At 42.8% G+C, this 23,268-nt stretch overlaps 1 protein-coding gene and 1 pseudogene across 16 annotated transcripts in view; one reads left to right on the top strand and one right to left on the bottom strand.

The window, feature by feature from the left end:
• ADD1 (adducin 1) overlaps positions 1-23,268 on the bottom strand; it is a 69,528-nt gene that overhangs the window by 17,067 nt on the left and 29,193 nt on the right. For 15 of the 16 annotated variants that reach the window (XM_036227419.1, XM_016159200.2, XM_016159210.2 and 12 more), the window contains exons 2-9: positions 20,452-20,666; positions 16,272-16,434; positions 11,340-11,491; positions 5,086-5,166; positions 4,710-4,859; positions 2,639-2,782; positions 2,439-2,537; positions 1,398-1,574 (exon numbers count right to left, since the gene is read on the bottom strand). In XM_036227419.1, the coding sequence (XP_036083312.1) occupies positions 1,398-1,574; positions 2,439-2,537; positions 2,639-2,782; positions 4,710-4,859; positions 5,086-5,166; positions 11,340-11,491; positions 16,272-16,434; positions 20,452-20,646 (1,161 nt within the window). In that variant the 5' untranslated portion in view covers positions 20,647-20,666. Of the gene's footprint in view, positions 1-1,397; positions 1,575-2,438; positions 2,538-2,638; positions 2,783-4,709; positions 4,860-5,085; positions 5,167-11,339; positions 11,492-16,271; positions 16,435-20,451; positions 20,667-21,590; positions 22,263-23,268 lie in introns of those variants that run through there. The other variant, XM_016159204.2, reaches the window with a different exon arrangement.
• On the top strand, positions 2,095-2,212 carry LOC118609272 (annotated as a pseudogene).

The following is a 23,268-nucleotide window of genomic DNA, read 5'->3' as shown; positions in this document are numbered from 1 at the left end:
CAGAGGAGAGAAGAGCAGCTGTAAGACTGGGCCACCGCAGCACTCTCCGTCTTGCTGGTCCCCCAAGGGCGCCTGACTCCCGATGCTGATGCCTGGGCCCGAACCTCCTCCAGGTGAGCCTTTCCTGAGGTGGTGTCATCCTAGTCTGCCACCGACCTCCCTCTGCTTCTCCCATCTTTCTGGTAAGCTCCGTCCCTCTTCCTGGCTGCCTCTGACCAATCCTCACCCACGGCCATCTCTGCCCCTGCAGCTGATCATGCTCTGTGAGGGCACAGACCGCAAGTACTGGCTGTAGCTGCGACCTATCCACTTCCCTGACTAGGCTATAAATTCCCGAAGGGCAAGCCCTGTGCGCTGCTCACCGCCACAGGCTCAAGAGCGGCTGGTCAGACAATGTGCCCCATCTTTACGGAGCAAATCAGTTCAGATTCTCGCTCACTGCTCCCTCACTGACCTAACCTGCTCCAAGACAGGTCCCTGCGTCCACCACTTCACGTCAGGGCCAACAGGGTGGACTCTCTGCAGCCCATCTGAGAGGCGTGACCCTGCGGCATGAAAAGGGCCTCATTACAGAGCTGTTTGTCTTATAACGTGGTTGCTTCGACCTTGAGGCCCTGTTCTGAGTATTTAAGCAACCTGGTAAGATCGGGCAAGGCCCAGAAAGGCCCCTCCCACCTCCCCACAGCGCTGTCCTCAGTGGTGCTCCTGCCTCTGTCACAGATGCCTTCCTCCTTCCAACTCCACCTGTCGCGATTCCGCCTGCTCTGTGAGGTCATTTCCAAGTGCCATCTCCTACACAAAGTCCTCTCCCAGATCCTGGGGAAGGATGACCCCTCCCTGGAAGCCCTACCACGGCCCACAGCCTGTGTGTACTGCTGCGGCCCCTGAGCCGTGCTGAGAGCTGCCAGCACAGCTTCTGCACGGTGCCGGGCTCAGGGTCCCTGCAGCAAGGACGAGGGTTTCCCGCACAGGAAATCGGCAGCAAGTGTCCGTGGAACACAATAATCAGCCCCCAATGGTGAGAACTTACTGTTAACACAAACAAAAGATACTTGGCTGATTCAGAAAGTCCCCCTCAAAAGCTTGCTTGTGGGACGATGTGTGCTGAGCCTGTCCTGCTGCCCTGGGAGCTAGTAACCTGGCACTCTGCTGTGGAGCACAGTGGTCTCAGTGCCCCTGTCCCCAGGGAGGCCAAGCAGGATTATCTTTAAAAACAAAGACAAAAATCCGCGCTCTGTATGCGGGCGTGAGGTGGCTTGGAAGCTGAGCTGCCCTGGTGCTGCTCCGTGGCGGTCACGCGGGGGCGCTCAGACACCACCTGGGGACCACACCTCACAGCACTGTCACCTGTGCTTCAGAACGAAACCTTTACCATCAAGTGGTAGCGATGTTCTTACCAGATTATCAAGCATCCGCATGAGGGCTTCGAACTCCTGCTCACCAATCAGCCACTTGGGAGGTGATCCGGTGCCCTCCCCTGCCGGGGACCCCGGGGAACGGGACTTGGCTTTGTACTTCCCAGGATCCAGGAGGACTAAGTTGTCTGGTCCTCCCGCGCTGGTTAGAGTTCGAACCTTTTCCAAAACAAGCAGACACTACAGTTGGAGCGCCTTACTGAGAGCAAGGGGGTCGGGTGACTATCAGAGATCACTTAAACGGAAATGTAGGTTTCCAAAGAAACCAAATTACTGAGCGTAAGAACAAAAAATGCAGGACAGACTATGACAGACCCATCACAAGGGTTTTCTCAGAAGCTTTCCTTCAGCCTGACAAAAACATTGGGCACACACCTTGGAGGAGAAATGGGAAGTAAAGCGCCTTTCAAGATCACATGAAGCAGACTGGGGGCCACATCACTACAGAGACGCAAGCTGTGGCACCAGTGGGGAGACCAGACCTGGCTAACGTGGCACTCATAGCCTTGAGACTGTGGGCAAGTCTCTAGCTCTTTGCACCTGCTTTTTCAAAAGGAGTGCCATGAGGTGCAAATGATATAACGTGTAGTAACACACGTAAAGCACCTGACGCCAGGGCTGGCACACACGAGTACTCCATAGATGGTAGTGACTTGAGTATCTGAAAAATAAAAAATGAGTCTACGGCCACGCCACCCTGAATGTGCCCGATTTGTCTGATCTCGGAAGCTAAGCAGGGTCGGCCCTGGTTAGTGCTTGGATGAGAGACCACCTAAGAATACTGGGTGCTGTAGGTATTTTTTTAAAAAAAATTTTTTAAATAAAGAAAAAATCAGAAATAAAAAGCCCAGTAATCATTTGCCAACCTAAATCAGTAAAATGGCATTTGCCCTGGTCAATTTCCAAATCCATGAGCTCATATTTGGCAGAGTGTTCAAAGACATCCCTACAAAACCAGCAGCAAAACTCTACGGGAACCCCACAAACCCTGACATAAACCACAGTGCGAACAGTACCACTCACCTGGATCTCACACGCAACCACGAGGTTATGGATGTAGTAGAAGGCCTCCTCAACGCTCTCTCCGACAGACACGAGCCCATGGTTCCGGAGAATAAGGACCTGAAGGGACAGAAAGCTCATGGAGCTGGGCAGGGAGACTGACCCTGTCACTGTCCTCGACTTCCCTTTATAACCTGGTACCATATTAGATGGCCACTGACCTTGCTTTTAGGCCCCAAATTTTTCTGAATTAAAACTTTTTCCTCCTCGTCGACCAGAATGCCATGATAATCGTGGTAAGTCACTTCTCCAAGGGAAAGCGCCTCCGGAGAGATGGGCAAGAGGCCGCATTTCATCGCCGAGACCTGGAGAATAAGCAGCAGCCATGAATGAAGGCAAGTAAGAGTAATGCGCTGACTGAGGACACAGTAAATGCTTTTTCCTCAAAGAATGAAAAGGGGGAACAGATTTTATTTTGTTCTAGTCTCAGAAATAAATGAACCTGTGAATGTAAGATAAACTTTACTTCTAGGGGCTTACTCCCAATCTACAGTTAAAAATCAAAATTATCACTAAGCTGGGGAAGCACCAAATAAACCTCGCGTCTTTCTGGATTTCTGCCACAGTGACTGTCAGCGCCACGTGAACTCAAGACTTAATGGTACAATGAGCCCTGGGTGCAATGCCAGAAGAAACAATGGCTCCCTGTGAAATGAGTCCCAGCATCACAGAGAGAGGTTCTGAAGGGCTGTAAGGTTTTTGTGTACTTTTCATCTTAGGTTGTAGGCAGGACTAAGACACTTGAAAATTAGATAAAAGCAAATCTATAAAAGTTTAAGGATAATTGTACTGTATAATTTCTCAATATTTACTTAAGTAAAAAATCTAAGTATTCATAAAGCCCTTAAGTTTCCTTAAATATCCCAAACTGACTTTAGAATACACTAATTTTGAAGGTCCTCTATCTAGATTAACAAGCTCCAAAGACTCAAATATCTACAGGTAGAAGAATTCCACACAGAAAGGTTAACATAAAAAAGACCATACCATATTTAATGCCTTTCATAGTAACTGCTATAAGAAATTTCCTTACCTATAATAAATTTCCTTACCAAGTCGTAATTTTGATAATTATAAATGCAAATTACATGGTAGCTGTTTGTAACCATATTCCCAAATATGCCTCTAATAGTTCTTTAAAATGCATGAACTTTTTTAAAACATTGACTCTTCTGTAGTTGGAAGAGCATGCATTCTTTTAGGGGAAAAAAACCACATCATTCGGGGAATGACAGACATATCTAATAAAACGCCGATGCTGCTATCAAGAACCACATCTTCAAAGTTAAATAAACAACCCAAATCTATCATGCATCCAAACAAATCAATACACGTGGCATTAAAACATCAAGAAAGATTAAAATTCAGCATTACTGAATCAATGAGGTCATCTGTTAGACAAATAACCCTAAAGTCATTAAAATATAAAACTGGTGATGCAAAACCCATTCTGCAGAGTTCCAGGGTGTTTCACTTTCACGTGACTGTAACAGCACCCAGAACGCGCATGTTCACACTGAGGTCGGGGCTTTGCCAGGGTGACCCATTGGCACCAAAAGGGCACAGGCTCGGCGCTGGGCTGGGACGGGATCCTGGGAGGCTCCGGGCTTGGAGGCAGCTATCCAACAGCTGGGCCGGCGCGCTCTGCGCCCTCCTCCCCCGCCCCACCTCGACCGTCCTCCTCTGACTCTCCCGCTTGTGACCCAGCCTGGACTCTGCTGGCTCCAGGCAGCGCATCTGCGGGGAAGCCGCCCCGAGCTGCTTCCAGGCCTCCGCCTCCCCCTCCCTGCCCCGAGCCCGTGGGCATGCTGCGTCTCCCACACTCCGCTGTCCCTCCCCAAGCCCACAGCGTCCTCTACCTACCACCCGTCCTGCCTTCTCTCTTCTTGAACAAGGGGTCTCTCTCTGACTGCTGTCATTCGGCACTTCTCAAGTCTTAAATACACTGAAATCAGACCTCCGCCCTCACCGCTCAATGGTTTTCTAATTTGTAAGTCTAATGAAAGTTTTCAGACTTACAGGTTTTTCGAAATTAGATAGTGTGTGGACCCCTTAAAAGAAAAAAAATAGTCTTTTAAGAAAGTCAGACTTAGTGAGTAAAAAATTTTTTCATCCAATAAAATTAGGTTAACTGACTTACTGCAACAGGAGCGGGCAATTCAGAGGACCTGCGAAGTGCCTCTCACAGAACAGCTCTAGAGCTAAAGTCGCTGCCAGGGCAGCCACACTCACCGCAGCCCCCGCTGGGGTGTGAATGTGCACAACGCACTTCACGTCGGGTCGTGCGGCGTAAATGGCAGAATGCAACGTGAAGCCAGCCTGGTTCACTCCCAGGTTAGTGCTGCCACGGTCTACGACATCTCCTTGCAGGGTGATTTTCACCTGAAAATGAGAAAACAAAACTTTTAAAATTACCCTAACTAGAAATTATTTAAACCAAAGTTAAAAGTGTTCATGACTAATTTTAAAGGTTTTTCTCTGAGTTAATCACACAAAACATAGACCTTTTCCTCCTTGGATTTTATATGTCTAACGGGATTAGAAGGTGTTTAATTATGTAGTGGGACCTACACGTACGTGACGTCTGAGAGGCAGAGGACATTCTTACCAAACTGGACGCAGTCACTTCACTGTAGAGAAGTCCAAAAGGTACAATGAGGAAGTGTTCTTGCTCGGAGCTCACTCTGGTCTGTGGGAAAAGGACCGAGTTAGCTCAAAAATCCAACTGAAATGATCTGCATCTCTCTCAAGTCCACCAAATCACAGGCTGTTTGTTGGATAGATACACAATACGGAGCATTTATGATAGTAACTTATCAGGTACACAGAGTGCAGCTTGGTCACATTCATTATAACTAACTTTATGAAGAAAACACCCAGTGCCTACCAAACCAGTATCACGTGCAAACAAGTGTCACTTCTTGGGTATATAATAATGGAAACCAAAACTTTCTTTTTAAAAGTCAAAACAGATTTGCTTTTAGTATTCAAAACCTGTAGGACAGTGAACAATGACAAAAGTCACAAACAAGAAGAGGGCTTCCACACCACCTGGCCAGTTTCAAACAGTCTCTATGACATCGCATCGTCATTCTCTGGTTTGCTCGCTCCTTCCTCGGCACCCGGGCTTGGCACAGACTACGTATCTGTGCTAGATGCGAGTAACACAGCGAGAAAAAGAAGAGTCCCGCCCTGAAAAAGCCTCAGTCTAGTTTCTATGAGAATTCCGGGTTAGACTCTAAAGACATCCCAAAGCTATTCGGTCAGAACACATTTACTACTGGGCTAAAAATTCTGACGAGGGATTCGGGCAGGTGGAATTTTGTGCTGGTTGAAAAGGCCTTCAGGTGTTTAGTCCACCTTCCTAACCAGAGCAGCGAGTTCTGCGAGGGACCAAACAGTAACACGGCAGGTCTGTCTGGGCACGCCCACCACGTCCACGCGCACGGCCTGCCTCCCTCCTTCACTCAGCAGTCACTAAGCACCTGCTACGTCCTGGGTGCTGGGGTGCAGCAGTAAACGAATGGAAGCGAGGGAGACCCAGTCATTAAAATGTCTCACACGGAGCAAAGCTGAGTTCACCGCTGCTGGCACGCAGCACAGAACTAGCGCTATCCCCGTCCCTAGGTTAGTTCTCAGACAGCTGCAACTACTCCACCTCCTCATGCATCGTCATGCGAAACTCACCTGATTCCCTCCGTACAGTGTGAGGGAGACCCACAGTCACCTCAGACGTCACTTAAAATCCTAGCTCTGCCAGGAACTGGCTGCGCTGTCTTGGGCCGTGGGGTCCTGACCCATAAGATGGGGCTGATAGGGCTTGCGCTCGCAACAGAGCTCTCACTGAATGGCATCGCTTCACTGTGGCCATCGCGGTGGCACCAGCAGCGGCAGCAGCAAACCGCTAGCATTAACGAACCCGTTCAAAGTCCCCGCTGCCAAGCTATCCGTGCTCTTTTAGCTGGCTCAAAACTAAACACGTGGTTTCAACCTTTCCCCAAAACACTTTCCTATTCATGGTGAGTTAGCCAGGCTTCTTATTTCTATTCTGTTCTTTAATTTTAAAAAGCATGCTGATCTTTTTAATTATCTAAAAACTATGTAATTGTCCCAATTCCCAAGCTGGGTCAAAACAAAACATAAAACAAAGAATTGTTTTGTGTATTTATTGGTCAGAATGAATAAAAATAAGGTTGGAAATAAGGAAAAATTAAATGTCAGATATTTTTGCTTATTTTAAAAGATTTTATTATGAAACATATAGAGTATTCAAAGGGTATGTGTAAATTCGGGTACAATACATCAAACGCCCACGCAGACTTCAAACAGCTTCAGAAACAGGAAGTCTCTCTATGAAGGTCCAGTTCTCCTCCCCACATCCCAGAAGTAACCCCTATCCGGAATCATGTGTTAAGCCTTTTCTTTTTTTATAGTTTTAGCTTATATATATTCACTCTAAGCAATATATTTAATTTTCATCTGTTTATATGAACTTCATATAATTAGAATCATACTGTGTATGTTTTTCAGCAACTTTTTTCAATGTTTTAAATATAGTTGCGTAAAATATTAGTAATATTAGTTTCGGGTGTACAGTATACGGATTCAACATTTTTATACCTCACAATGTGATCGCCTGTCACCATGGACACGCATCACAACACTACTGGCTCTGTTCCCTCCTCCTTCCATCTCCACTCTCCCCGCCCCGCTTTGGCAACTGTCCCTTTGGTCTGCGTTTCTAAGTCTGTTTTGTTTTGTTTGTTGGCTTTTTTTTTTTGAGTCCACGTATAATTGAAATCATATGGTATTTGTCTGTGTCTGACTTATTTAACTTAGCATAATACCCCCCTAGGTCCATCCATGTTGCCAAAAATGACAAGATTTCATGGTTCTTACAGCTGAGTAATATTCTATTGTATATATGTACCACATTTTCTTTATCCATTTATCTACTGATGGATACCTAGGTTGCTTCCATATCTTGGCTATTGTAAGTAATACTGCAGTGAACATAAGGGTTTTTGAATTATTTTCATTTTATTTGGATAAATACCTAGAAATAGCATTGCTGGAGCGTATGGTAGATCTGTTTTCAGTTTTTGAGGACTCTCTGTACTGTTTTCCATAGTGGCTAAACGATTTTACATTGCCACCAACAGTGCACGAGGGGTCCCCTTACTCCATATCCTCGCCTACGCTTGCTATTTGTTGACTTTTGATAAGGTGATATTTCACTGTGGTCTGGATTTGCATTTACCTGACAAGTGGTGATGTTGAGCACCTTTCATGTATCTGTTGGCCGACTCTATGTCTTCTGTGGAGAAATGTCATTTTATGGCCTCTGCCCATTCTTTGATCAAAATTTTTTTGTTATTGAGTTATCAACATTATTTCTGAGATTTCTCCAGATTATGATATACATGGCTATAATCGATTCATTTTCATTGCTGAATGGTATTCACTGGATGTATATACAACTTATGTAGCCATTCGTCTGTCACTGGAAATGGTTTCAATTTTGCTATTAAAGACAATGCTATGAGCATTGTGCACCTGTCTGCTAGTGTACATGTTCACGTTTCTCCAGGGCAATAAACTAGGAAGTGATACCGAGTTATTTTCCAAAGGGCCTAACATAATGCACACGCCTACCCGTAGGATACGACAGTTTGGTGCTTCTACGACCACCCTTTTAAGAAATTAAAATTGATGTCTGTGAAATGGCATTCCATTGTGGTTTTAATTTATAATTTCCTGGTTACTAATAAGCTGAGAAATTTTTCATGTTTTTATAAGCTATGCTCATTTCCCTTTCCATGTAATTCCTTTCCTACCTTTTGTTCCATTTAATACTAGTCTGTCATTTTCTTATTGCTAGTTCTTTATCTACTCTGAATATTAATTTTTTGTTGGCTGCCTGGGAAGCATAACTGTCCAAGTTGCGGCTTTTATTTTCAATCTCTTTATGGTCTCTTTCAATGATAAGAAATTTGCTCATTTTAATGTAGCTGAATTTATCCATCTTTCATGATACATGCTTTTGTGTCTGAAGACATCTTTCCTTAGGTCACAGGCTAAAAGAGAAGAATGACTTTCATCTATATTGGTTCTATCCTTTTTAAAGTATTACCTTTCACATTTAATCTTTAATTATTGAAACAGCTTTGTGAGTATATTAGAATAAGATAGGAACCCAATACAATTTTCTAATTCTGAATTTCCAATCCAATTGTGCCAGCACTAATTATGGCCTAGTCCATCCTTCCCTGCTAACCTGCAATGCCAACTCCAGACTCTCTGATTCCAATACATGAGATCTGGCCCTGGGCGCTCTGCTCTGTCCAGTGATCCATTGGTCTCCTCCTTTGCTCAAAGCACGCTACTTTAATTATGATCACTTTATAAAGTTTGACATTTGGTAGGAAAAAGAAATCTCACCTAGTTCTCTAAGAGTGTCTTAAAGCTAGTCTCGACCTTTTTTCTTCCATATAAATTTTAGAAGCATGCTATCAGGTTCCACATTTAAAAATAACTAAACAGACTCATAAATAGAGCAAACTGTTGGTTGCCAGATTGGGATGCAGGCAGAGGGGGTTGGGAAGCTGGGTGAAAGTGGTGAAGGGATTAAGTACAAATTGGTAGTTACAAAATAGTCATGGGGAGGTAAAGTATAGCATAGGGAATATAGTCAATAATACTGTAATAACTACATAATGCCAGGTGAGTACTAGATTAATCAGGGGATCACTTTGTAAATCATATAAATGACTAACCACTATGCTGTTCACCTAAAACTAATATAATACTGTATGTCAACTGTAATTGAAAAAAACTATACAGCCATTTTATTCACTTTTTGTCTATACACATACATAATTCATACAGCTACAAACAGTATATATTTTCTTATATAATTATTTTTCATTTTCATTTTTACATGGTTTTTATAATTACCTTCCATAGTGTATAACATTCTCTCAAATCTATGTTGAATAACTGAGCCATTTCCGATCTATCGCTAGATATTTAGACGCTTTCAATTTTTCATTATTATAGATAATGCTGTATTTGTGCATCACATTTTCTTCTTTGACTTATCTCTTCAACATTATTTCTAAGAGTGATCTTAACATAGCTACATCTTTTAATGGAGAAAGCTTAAAATATATGATTTTTCTAAGTCTGAGGCAAAAAAGAGAAAATGCTCAATACAGACTTAAAGTGAAAAATGAGGGAAGGACAAAGTCAGTTTTCTAGTCCCTGACAGACGAGCACCGGCCGCCCTGCATGGCTTCCCACGTGGCTAATGCCCCTTTTCTGTGTACGGTGAACAAACTCATGTCACAGATCTTCAGGTTGCTCACTGAGAACCAGTAACTCTGGCAAAGATCCATACACGTCCCCAGAAGCACAGTGCCCTGGACACGAAGGTGGGCTCCAGACCAGCACCTCGGAGATTTAGCATTCTCTGGAGCCCAGAATGGAGCTGAACGTAGCGCTCCACGAAGGATGGAAAAGGTCTGCCGTGAGCTAGGTGCCCCGCAGAGAGACAGCTCCTGTGCTAACTGGGCCACCCTGTTCTTTTGACACTACACACACACACACAAACACACGCACAAAGCTTCTTTAAATCCATCGCAATCTTAAAACAGATCTAATTCAGACAATCATCTCCAATCCTCTAACACATGTTAGCACTTTTAAATCCCTTTAGCAGAAAATCCCTATGGGCGCTTTCAAAGGGCACAATGACCTGTTAACACCGATAAACAGTTAACGGTTCTTTCCTGTTAAGTGTCTATATAATAACACCTAGATCGTAAAACAAACACAAAAATGGATGCCAGAAATCGTTAAAAAAACAAATTCTTCCTTAAAGATGTGCTAGTTCACAAGATATAGAAAATATTTTTGGTAACTAGAATTTCTTTTTTACTTAGTACTAAGTCTCAAACAGATCACTTAAGAGAAGAGTAAACAATTAACTAATGTTTTATTTCTCCCAAGTCCAAAACAATTAAAGAGGAAAAAAACAAGCAATTTAAGCAATTCAAACTTGTTTAAATAGCATTCATAACAAGACTAGTGTTAAACAGCATTTTAAAACGCCCACAAAATGTGACACTGTTATTAAAGCCAAGAGTTACATTTACTGTTATAGCTGTAACATTTTCATGGAACCGATTTTCAGGCAATCATTTAGCATTAACTCTCTACACAGAACATTCTGTCAAGTATAATTAGCCCCAGATGCCAGCCATTTTCATGCAGGCACACGGAAGAGAGCTGGCACTTGTGATCGACTAATTGGATCCACCGATTAAATATCCACAGGCACCACGGACTTCTCATTCGACAATTGTACTGAGGCAGAATTTCAGTTCAGCTGGAATTTCACTCAGCTGTTCACCCAAGAGTTCCCTGTGCGCCCACTCCACGCCCAGCACAGTTCCCGGCCCTAGGACGCAGACCCGCAGACCCCACAGGGGCTCCCTCCATGGAGCTCGTATTAATCGTGGGCAGAGGTGGATGACAACCGAGTACACACACGGTGTGGACGGGGTCACTGCTCTGTGGGCAGTAAAGCCGACGTGCTGTTCGGGGTAACTGCACAAGCAGCCAGCTTCGCATTCGGAAAAGTTCCCTCCAGTGGCAACATGGCGAACAGAGAGAGGGAGGGGTAATTCAGTATCTCTGGCAAAGACCCACATCCCATCCCGGAAGCACAGGGCCCTGGTCACAAAGGTGGGCTCCCCCAGGTTTCCTTCAGCTCAGGGGCTTCTGCTTCTAAATGGAAAGAGACAGTCCAGACAGGCACAGTTCCATTTACCGTTTACTTACTACCCACTCGCTACTCACTGTGATATGATTGTAGATAAGGTGAGACCATCCAAAGAGATCTGCTAGTCTGTACAATGCTGCCAATTTACACCTCAATAATTTCTCCCCTTTGTCATAGGCAATCGAATCAGATCCTCTAAGGTCATTCACAGGAGTTACCATACCAAGACCTGAAATAAAGAAAAACAAAACTCAAAAATTTAATATTTCTTACCGAATGTAAATCAAATAACAACAGTTCTGAGATAATCTTCCACACTAGGCCATAACTGGTCTCAAAAGCTCATAAAGACCATGTTCCCCAGGATAACACAACAAAGTTGAAATCAGTAAAAAAAAAAAAAAAAAAAAAAAAAGGTAGCAAAATTTTGGAATGCAGTAAAGCAATACTTAGAAGGAAATTTACAGTATTAAATGTTTATCAGAACAGAAAGGTTTTTAAAAATGATCTGAGTTGCTACCTCAGGAAACTAGAAAGAGATCAAATTAAATCAGAAAATAAAAAGAAAAAAATAATAAAGATAAAAGTAGCTATCAATCAAACAGAAAAAGAGAAAAACTGATTTAATCCTGAGATTAAAAATAAAATGAAATCAAAACAAAATAAAATACACCTCTAGACTCATCAATAAAACACAGCAAAAGCAGAAATTACCATTATGAAGAAGTAGAGAGGGGGCATCTCTACATATCTTACAGACATTAAAAGGATAATATGAACAACTATGCCAGCAAACTTTTTAAATTAGATAAAATAGACAAATTCCTTAAAAGACACAAGGTCCAAAGCTCCCTCCATAAGGAACAGATATCTGGAATAGCCCTATTTTCATTAAGCTGAATTTGCAGTTAAAACCATTCCCATAAAGAAAATTCCAGGGCCCAGATGACTTCGCTGTGCATTCCATCACACACTTGTGGAAGAAATAATACCAATTCCACATAAACTCTTCCTTAACATTTTCCAACTGACCCTCAGCCCAGCATTACCTTGATACTAAAACCACACAAAGACATACAATTACATAACATTACAAGAAAAAAAAAAAAACAGACCTATCTCTCTCATGGAACACAGACTAAAAACCACTTAAAAGTTCGGCAAATAATCCAACAATACATAAGAAGAATAACACCTCATGACTGGGAGGGTTTTTCTCAGGAATGCAGTTAATTCAGCATTCAAAAACCAAACAATATTGAACTAAAGAAGAAAATCTATGCAATCATTTTAATAGATGCAGAAAAATCATTTCACAAAATCCAACAACCATTCAAGATAAAAGCTCTCAGTAAATTAGGAATACAAGGGAACATGCTCGACTTGATAAGAAAAATCTACAAAAAACTTACCATCACCATCAAACATAATGACAAAAGACTGAATACACTTGCACACTTACTGAATACTCTACTGGGGAGTCTAACTAGTGCAATAAAGCAAGAAAGAGGAAGGGAAAAAAACATATACATTAGAAAGAAAAAAAAGTATTTGAATGCATGGTCATGACATAATTATCTTTGTTATACATTGCTAAATTTGTTATTTTTCTTTTTAATTATGAACAATCTCAGGCATACAGAAAATTATAGAGAACAACGCTGTTGTTCTGACAGACAAGTATCTGTCATCTTGATCAACATGTCAATCTACTTTAGATACTTACAGATTTTCAGGAGATGGTGGCAGTGGCAGTACAGTGTTTGAATCTTCTTAAATCTCTATCTGAACCCTGCACAAAAAAACTGACTAGAGCAACTAAGACAAAAGAACCAAAACCCAAGGATGATAACTACAGCAAAACTAGGTAAAAAGGTAAGCCTACGAAACTGAAAACATGAGCAGGCAGGGCAGACAGAGATAAGAGTGCAGGATAGCAGTGCACCAGTGCTGGGGGTGGGGTGGAAGAAAAGGGGATGGGGGCAGGGGAGGGGAGAGAAAAAGAAAGGAAAGAAAGGTCCGGGTAAAAGCAAGAAGCAAGCGAGGGGAACAGAACCTGCTTTCATTAAGTAAGCTGCCATGGTTTCAGCACTTCACAGAAACGAAAGATGAGGGAGGCTCCAGGGCCACGACATTCACAAAACTTTCCTGAACCAGGCTCTTCCAGAAAAACTAACTTCGTGTAACAACAGAAAAATACCGTGCTCACATGCTGCACAAAAATTACTATAAGAAAAAAGGACGGAATCACATCCCTACAGCTAACGAAAGCACACACGAAAGACGTGTCCACAAAACACATGAAAACGATAACCTATTATTTCATAACAAGGTAAAGAAAGTCATTAATAATAAAAGTATAAAAAAAATTTTAATCATTAGAAAAATTCAGAAGTGAGGATTACAGTATAAAATAAATTAGATATAAATTAAAAATAATCTTAAAAAATACTAAAAAGTCGAAGATGAAATTTTTTTAAATCACAAAAAAATGAAATAAAAAAATTCTGAGAAAAAGTGATAGTTAAAGAAGACACACCAAGAAAATTCAACATGCACATAAGAGAACAGAATAACTACTAAAAATCAATTCAAGAAAATATTGCTAAAATTAAAAAGACTTAGAAGGGCATATCATCTGAGAAAACTAACCCAGAATGACCAACACTAAGACATTCTGGCAAAACTGCTGGACTATAGAGAAAAACAGTTTGCGCATCCAGGAAAAAAGACCAGATCACTTTCATGGAAAGGTTTTCTTCAACTTTTAATAGAAATGCTTTGGACCAGTAGAAAATGAATTATGTATCTGAGATACATAAAATAGGAAAATGTGAGCCAAGGGTTTCATATCCAAACCACATCAAATTCACACTGACGTACGAAGGCCACGGTATGCAAGAACTCAAGGGTTTGTGTCCACAAGTGTTTTGTGAGAGTTCTGCTACAGAAGGAACTTCAGAAAACAAAAATGACTGGGGGGACATTGATACAGGACTGGTAACGATCATTAAATATACTTATTACAGAGTTATTAACTATAGCACTAAATGAACACTATAAGGGGGAGGTCGTAATATGCCTTAGTTATATGCTGACAACATTCAGTGTAACTATTTTAAAACATGAAGAGAGAACATATCGTTGGTATAGTATCAATACTGTGTGTGGTATGTGGGAAAAAGCAAATGAGTAATCATGGAATATTCTAGTTTTGTTATTCCTGGTGTCCTTGAGAACCAGAACTCTTGTGAAAGAAAAGGGGACCAATGTTAGATATGAGAAGTTAAGTAAAAACCCCTCAGAACTGAATTTTAATTGGAATACTTACACATATAATTCCAATCTACCAAAAAAGCACATAATTCACGAGGGAATAACACTCCCTAGTCTCAGCCACTGAAATGGCCCGGAAGGAGCAGCAGACGCACAGGCGGTGCACAGCCCCCGCACCCGACACCAATTCCTCTTCCCACGAAAAGAAATCAAGGTTTCCTCGAGAAACGGCCAACACCAGATGGGGGCCGGCAAATGTACGAGAGGAGCCTCGCACGCGTCTCCTCGTGGGAGACGACTTGGAACATGTCAACGACCTGGCTCAGGAGTCGCGTGGAGAGGCTCCCACTGGTCAAAGATGTCACACTGTGAGTATCAAAGAAGGGAATAGCAATGTTCGGAAACGCATTAAATGTATTAATTCTGATTTCAACATAATACTAAAAAATAGTGATAGTAACTGGTCACCTTAGAAGGGTGAAAGAAAATCAACTTTTTATTTTGAAAAAAGGGTCCTTTCGTACAAACCATGCCACTGGGTAACCGAGAAGAGCTGGGGGCAGGCTTCCTTCCACGCATGCGTGTGGAGGGCTGGCTCTCAGCAGATCGCTGTGGCGAAGCTGCTCTCCCATGAACAAATGGTTAGCACTGGGTTCCCCAGAATGTGCCTTGAGTGACAGGAAAAAAAGTGGCCACCTTCCTGGCCACACCCCATTTCCCAGGACAGTTCCTGTATAAAAATATTCTAAGTAATGCATACAGAAAAAATGATGGGATTAAAACATCACCATCTTGGAAGCTTTCATTAAATTAATGGATCTAGGCACTGAACATCAATGGCTGCTAACGACGCAAAAGAAACCACCAGACCTGTGTGGCTAGAACACAGACTCACCTATGAAGCAGGGCTCACCAAAAAAAACTGAATTCCTTCATTAGTAATTCCTTTATTATTAATTCATATGAAATATCACTGGGACCCATTAAGAATCCATGTGAAAACATGAAAGCTTACTACCATTTGACTTCTGGATGGCAGTTTGAGCTAGTAAATTAAATGTGATGCTTAATACTCTCTAGATATTAATAATATATCATTCTGTTGAATGTCGGTCAACTTCTAAGAATGCCATGGAACAAACAGGTAAACAGCAAATGCCAGGTGATCCAACAGAAACCAATACCTCACGATAGTCACCTGGAAAATGACTGTCCAGCCAGAACTATGGAAGACTGACGCCAGGGTCAGTACAGAGGAGGTCATATCAGTTGGTGCCCAAGTCACCTTGGCCCCACTTTTGCACAGGGACACCCGTTCTCTGCTCACATTCACCCACCCAACATTTCCCTTCCGGCCTTCTTTCGGAATTTATTTTTCACTCGTTTGCAAGCAGCAGTGAAGAACGGTGGATGAGCAATGCTGGCCTGGCTGAAACGAGTTCAGGCAAAAATGATGGCTACTCCACAAGCATTGTTTCTGCTTAGTTCAATCACAAAGGACCTGAGAAAAGTCATCTGCCTGAGAAACAACAAAGCCTCACTGGCTGATAAAAAAAGAGCCTTCTACCTTCAAGATATGTTCAGGTTTACAGCCTATCTTTTACTATAAAACACACTAACTTTGGAAAAACTCCATTCAATGTGTTCCACAGTAGTATCTGTTTCAAATGAGAAAATGTCAGGAACTTTTTCCAGAAGATGACAGAGCACATGCAGAGCCAGGAACTACTTACTCATGTTCAAGGCTGCCATCCCTCCCTGTGGGGCTGCTGGGTAGACACTGGGTACATTGGCGGTCATGAAATCTGCAATTTGCTGTAATGCCAACAGGCCTGTGGGATTCTTCCCCTTCTTAAATTGTTCCTGTATCATTGATTCCAATTCTTCACAGAAAGCCTAATAAAAGGCAAATTCGAACAATGAGACACCATTTCTTTTCTGTTCCTAGAAAGCAGGGGTAACTTTCACGTTGATTGAGTTTTTGTTGTTTTCATCCACTGCTAGAAAGGCAAACGGATATTCACATACACGGCAACCTGAAGCATAAACTGGTACATTCTTTCTGGAAAGTAATTTAACAATATAAAAACTTAAAAACTTGAACAGGCCTTCTGTTCTTAGGAATCTTTTCTAAAGAAATAATCCAGGGTATGCTCGAAGATTTATTCATAAGGATGTTAATACTAGCACTACTGATAAGAGGGAAAACAGGTAACAGGCTACGGTTCGAGCAGCAGCAAAGTGATGAAATACACTGACCCACCTGACAATGGAAGTCTATGCACACTCAACATGAAAGGCCGAAAAAGTTAAATGACATAAAATTGTTCTTGATATATATTTGATATATAACCAATATATCAAATATATTGGTTATAGATATATAACCAATTTTTGTAAGAGTAAATACATATCTGAACACAGGAAAAGACTAAAAGCAAATACACCAAAATGTTCACTGTAATTCTCTTAGCGACAGATTAGTAATTTTCTTTTTCTACTTTGTGCTCCTCAGTATTTTCTTCAATATACATTTTTTAAAAGTTGAAAAAGGAACCCTAAAACATCTATCCTTCATCAAATAATCCAAAATTAGGCAGAAGGCTTAAACTGGATTGATGGTGATTTTAATACACTGTCGCTCTTGAAACAATACACATAATTTATAGTTTCTCCAACTGTATGTACTGAAATAATTTTTTACACATCCTATAAAGAAATCTTTATTTAAAGTGAAATGAGTTCACTGACTATCCAGATACGATTATAAGCACTCCAAGGGCTTCTGGATGATTCTGCATTAATCTTATTTCTAGTTTCTCACTGCTTGAACTGAACGGATACGTTGCCAAGGGACGAGTGTATCTATAGGGAAAGGTTACTTATCAGTTGAGGGGAGCAAACAGCAAGCAAATGCACTGGTGTTGATCCAACAGGTAAAAGAATGTCAGGAGGCAGGGGCCCCGCTCTACCGCAGCGTGCTGCACGTCACAGATCACACTCTGCGGCAGTCGAGGAGGGAGGGAAAAGCTGACTAGGGTTCTGACTGCAAGGGAGAAACAAAATAAACCATCAACGCGTGGTCCTGAGGCCATCTCTGCTGGCAATGCGGAATGCACCGGTATCGGTGGAGGGGCACAGCTTTAGGTAGGCAGGTACAGAGACAGATGGCACTAAACACCACGGTACTAAACATCCTGTGCGCTGGGCACAGGGGATGCAAAAGCTAAATTAACAAGTCCCCTTCCCTCGTGGGCCCGCAATCTGAAAATTCAATCTATTTCAATGGTTTTCAAATCCACATACAAAACCTACAGAAAGCACAACTCAACATACACTATAACACGAACTACACTCCACTACAATCCAACATACAGAAGTACCAGGCACTGAGGACATACAGAAAACACGGTCCTCGCTATCCAGGAACTGAAAGCTTAGTGAGGAAAATACAGAAAGAAAAACAATGACAGTACACGAGGCCCTCTTATGTCCTTAGCATTCCGGGTGGCCTATATGTGCAGGAGGGAGCTGAACTTAGCAGAGACCTGGAGCCACCCACCTGGATCCCAGAGCCTGGCTCCAGCCAGCAGTCGCCAGCCAATGACCTTGCATGCTTCCTTGGTCCTGAGTGCTGGTGGTTAACACCCACATTCTCACCTCCCAGCATCATGACCACCTCTCCTCCAGCGACCCTGTCAGCCAAATCACCTCGGCCTCCCATTTCCATGGTCACGCCCTAGGCCTGCTCAGGTGCCCCTCTTCAACCTCGGAGCCAAGCGTGTGCTCTCCAAACAGCCCCTCCCGGCACCAACACCCTTTCATCAACTCCGTTGTGAGTTGTGATGCGAACACCTTTCCACCAGAGTGTCCTGACCTCCCTCACCCCACTCGGGCACTTAGGCGAACATTACGATCATTCCCTTGCTGACACCTTCAACTCTCTACAACTTCATCTGGCAAAATCCCAGCCCTGGTTACGCTCAACTCCTCATCCCTCCTACTCATGCTGCTGAAAGTGGCTGGAGAAAAAAGCAAGAACACGCTGTGCTGTCTCAGCGTAAACTCATGGCCAGTGAGCGAGTGCACCCTTCCCGTTCGCCCCGTGACCAGCCCAGACTTTGCTCGCCCGCCCCCTCACCCGCGCCTCACCCAACCTCTGCACCACGCCCTGCGCCCGCTCTCGGCAGATGACCCCGTGTGCTGTTTCACTGAGAACAGAGATACAGACTGAAGGAAACTTTCGCAAATTCCCCTCGCATCCACCTAACCATCAGCACCAGCGTCCATGGGGTGAGCCTTCCCACGCCTCGCTGTGGGCGAACTACCCCCGCTCCGAACACCAAAAACCAACGCCAGGCACGTGGCTATTCAGCAAGCCCCAGGCTTTACCAGTCTCTGAGCTCATGTCCTCACCCTTCCCCAGGACCCCACCCTGAGCCGAGGTCGGTGACTGTCCTCAACGGCCTGTGGTTAGGGACCTGACTTTCTCCGCATCCTCAGTACCCAGCACTGTGCGTGAAACATACCAGGTGCTGTACACTTAGCTTCTTCACTCTAGCTCTAGGGATTTTTATTAAGTTTCTTGTTGCTTTTATCTAGAACTACTGTTCACGCTAAAAGTCTAGATGTTATCCCGACTTTTTTGTCTCACCTCTCCCTCCCCACCCATCAGTAAGTCCTATTCACCCCACATTCAAAATAAAACCCAAATGAGTGTACCTCTCTCTATCCCTACTAGCAGCACCCCGGCCCAAGCCACCACTATCTGGTTTAGAAGCCGCTCTCTCTATACCGAACCCAGCACGAGCTCTGCAAACACGGGCCGGGGCCGGGGCCGCCCTCGCCCTCTACACAGTCCTCCAGCGACATTCTGTTGTACTCTGAATGTGAAACAAACTCCTGATGTGCGCTTACCCCGCCTTCCCGACCTGCTCCCTCCTCCCTCTCCCACTGGTTGCCTCCTAGGCTCATGATGCTGGTCACTTTTTGACTCTCCAAGTTCATCAAGCTCATCTCTATCCTGGGAGTGCACTTAGCTCCTCCCCAGGGCCAGAATGCTCCTCCCGGACCGCGCGCAGCGGCCAGCTCATGCCAGCTCGCTCAGTATAACCATCCGACTGCTCCCTGCGGCGCGCTTCTGTCTGCTGTTTACTGTTCGTCTCCGATTCGGATGCGACTGGATCTGGGTGCTCACGCCAGTGTCATACACGTCAAACTTTGTCAAGCCGTACACTTGAGATCTGCGTGCTGTACATTATACCTCAGTAATATGTGAATACTAACAACCAAATAAAACCTGTTAAGAGTTAGAGGCCCTATACATCTTAGTTACTGCTAAATCCCCAGTTCCTTCAACAGCACATAAGAGATAATAAACATTTTTTTTAAATTTCAATGACTATCTGCCAAATGACACCCCAAAATATTTAGGGAATAAAATAAGAACAGATTAGAAGGATGACACACACACAAGGGCAGCAGCATCAACGTGAGAAAATATGAACAGGACTCCTTTACCTAGAGTGCAAACAGGAGGCATTTAGTTGTGGTTCAAAATACTGATCAATGAATAAATCAGGCACTGCTGAGGCCTACTATGTGCCCCGCACCAAGCTAGGCATTCTGGAGGAAACAGTAATTTTTGAAAGCTCCCAATAAAAAAAGACTCTCGGGAGAAGCAGTGAAGGAGTAAAAACAAGAAATAAACACTTCCTACCCTTTATGATACTGAAGACTTACTTATCGTGTCTGGTAACCCGGACTACACTGAATTCTTCCAACGGCAACACACCTATGTACAAGGCACTGGTTTCCCGTGTTAAGAGACGGACTGCCTAGGACCCGCCCGACAGCGCATCAGAGCTGAAGTTCTGGAAGGAGGAAGATACTCGGACAGAAAGCTGTTCTTACGGGACTCTGCAGAATCATGGACACCCTCTTTTTCTGCTCCATCATATTGAAGTCCTGGCGAAGGTCCGGGGCCATGTTCCTCTCTCGCAGGTATTCTGGATTGTTCTCATCCACCCTGTCGAAGTACCTCTCCTTGTGAGGGGCTGTGGTCGGGGGTGGTGAGGTCACCACTGCGGCCCGAGTATCACCATTCATTGCACAGTCTTTCTAGGCTCCTATAGAATCAAAATAAAAGGAAGTATTGTTTTTGAATCAATGTCCAATAGCATTTTATAATGAGCATGTCAGCCTGCAAAGTACAGCTATCAGCCTGAGGGCGCTCTACTGACTGACCCGTCGGAGCCATGACGCATGAGGCTTCTTTGTGGCCTCGGAGGCACATGGCTAGTCTGTCATCTCCCACCCTTCCAATGGCATTTTTAGTCTGTGCGATTGTCCCTCGGCAGAAAATGGGAAAACAATCTAAAAAAGGTATTATGTCCTCTGACAAACTGAAAAAGAACTAAATAAATATTAAAATATTGACAAGAGAGTTAAAATCACGATATTGCCTACACCAACAGGATCTGTGAACAGCAGCATAATTCGTTTCTGGAGAAATTTGATTTATTACATTTTTCCAAAAAAAGTATCAGTAGTGATACTGCAAAAGATTCCCCAAAAAGATCAGTAGGAGAGAAGCTGCTCACACATCTGTATTCACGCAATGAGAAATGCCCCTTACCAACATCACCTTTTGGTTCAAAGAACAGTAGGTTCTGAAACGTCAACATGCCCTAGTTTGTGAATAACCCAAAAAATGCCCAAATGGCTCAAATTTAAACATCAGCTAATACGCTACTTACTTTTACATTTTAATATCAAACTTTTATTTAAAATGATGTTCAAACATACTAAATCATGTTCATCTTTAACTACTAAATCTCTGAACTACACCTTTATTAATCACACAAAAAGTTCAATTTCTATTCTGTTTCTATACAATAGTAAATAGTGAATGGCAGGTTTAACTATATATATGCATATATGTACACACGCTCACACACGTATGATATTTACAAGAATCTATGATGTCCAGTCACTGTGCTGGGCACAAAAATTAATGAGTTGTGGTCCTCACTTGGGGAAGTTGGACTTACAGCCTAGCCAGGTAGACGGACGGGCTGAGAAAGGCGGAGGGGCCGATCTGGAAGCAAGTCTTCAGCACATGGATGGAATTTAAGTCCAGGAGAGAGGAATCTGGCCAGCAGAAAAGACTACAGATTGAGATAAGGAAGCAGAATTTGCACCTAGAACACTTTCCGGGATATACTGGATATGCAAATTTAAATTTTTTTGAGTAAATTAAAATCAAGGAGACAAAATGAGAAAGCCTCAGAAGCCGTAGGCAGAGTGTTTTTAGTGGTGAGTGAACAGTTCCCAAAGCCACAGAGGTAATAAGCAAGACAAAGATTTAAATCTCATTAAATTAGCAGCTAAAACTATAACTGGTGCCCATTTCTTAAACTATACGCAAAAATTCATTCCAAGTGGAACACAGATCCAGATGTAACAGTAAAAACTATACAATTCTTAGGAGCAAACAAAGGAGTAAATCTGTAAGGACCTGAGTTAGGCAAAGTCATACGACACCAAAAGGGTGAGCAACTAAAAAGAGATAAACTGGACTCAATATTAAAAATGTTTGTGCTTCCCAGGATACACAATAAAGTGGAAAGACAACCCACAGGGTGAGAGAAATTATCTGCAAATCATATAGCTAATAACTGATTTTCATCAGGAATATGTAAAGAGCTTCTACAATTTAATAATTAAAATAACAATAAAAACTTGAAAATCATCAAGTGACCACATTGGATGCGAAACAGAGCAGAAGCACTCAGTTAAGCCTTGCCTGAGGTCCTGATCCACAAAATTATGCAATATGAATAATAAGTACTTTAAGCTTCAAAGTCCTAAGACAGTCTGTCACGCTGAAATAGGTAACTAAGGCATACTTATTTTAATGATAGGGGAAGGAGAATGACAGCAGCCAGAATTGTATTTCTAGCCACTGTTCTTTACTTGTATTTGTTCCTCTCGCCTCCCCTATTTGTTGACATCCTATTACCTCCCTCACAGTTATAAATGAGGAAACTCAGGTCACTCAACTAGGAAGAAGGCTGGGGTTCCAAAGCAGGCCACCTGGCTGACAGCTTTTGTTCTTAACCTCTAAGCCATATTGTGAATGATGATGACGACAGTGGGTGGCGGCATCCCCAAAGGGAACGGAAGGGATGGAGTCAAGGGCACAGGTGCAGACTGGCCTTAGACACAGGAGGCTCCAATGCTGGGAATCGAGGCGAACACTGTTAGTTTTCTGATGTGCATATGAATCCTCTGGGAATCACGTTAAGCTACAAATTCAGATTTAGTAGGTCTGGAGTGGGGCCTGAGATTCTGCGTGTCTGTGAGCTCCCAAGTGATACCAATGCCACTGAACTTGGACCAAATTGAATACCAAGGCTTAAAAAAAAAAGTTTATACAAAAAATATTGTGGCACCAACAGCCAAAGAATCAGCTGAAGAAAACTTTTTTAAGAAAAAGTTTTTAATCTTTTAATCTTTGACAGAAATAACAGAAATGCTTAAAGTGACAGTTCAAAGGCAAAGTATAAAAATAACGAGGGACTAAAAGTCAACAGAGAATAAATGAACCAATGACCTAAATGCAGTCTTTAAAACGTACTGTTCTCTAAATGTTTCCTTTAAAATATTTAATCGGTTTACTATTAAAGTAGTTTGTTAAAGTAGTTTGTGCTGAAAGATCAATCCAAA

This window comes from Rousettus aegyptiacus, unplaced genomic scaffold (assembly GCF_014176215.1).
Source record: "Rousettus aegyptiacus isolate mRouAeg1 unplaced genomic scaffold, mRouAeg1.p scaffold_m13_p_10, whole genome shotgun sequence".
Lineage (NCBI taxonomy): Eukaryota > Metazoa > Chordata > Mammalia > Chiroptera > Pteropodidae > Rousettus > Rousettus aegyptiacus.
Note: the sequence above shows the minus strand (reverse complement) of the source record. Positions and strands in the feature narration are given on the sequence as shown.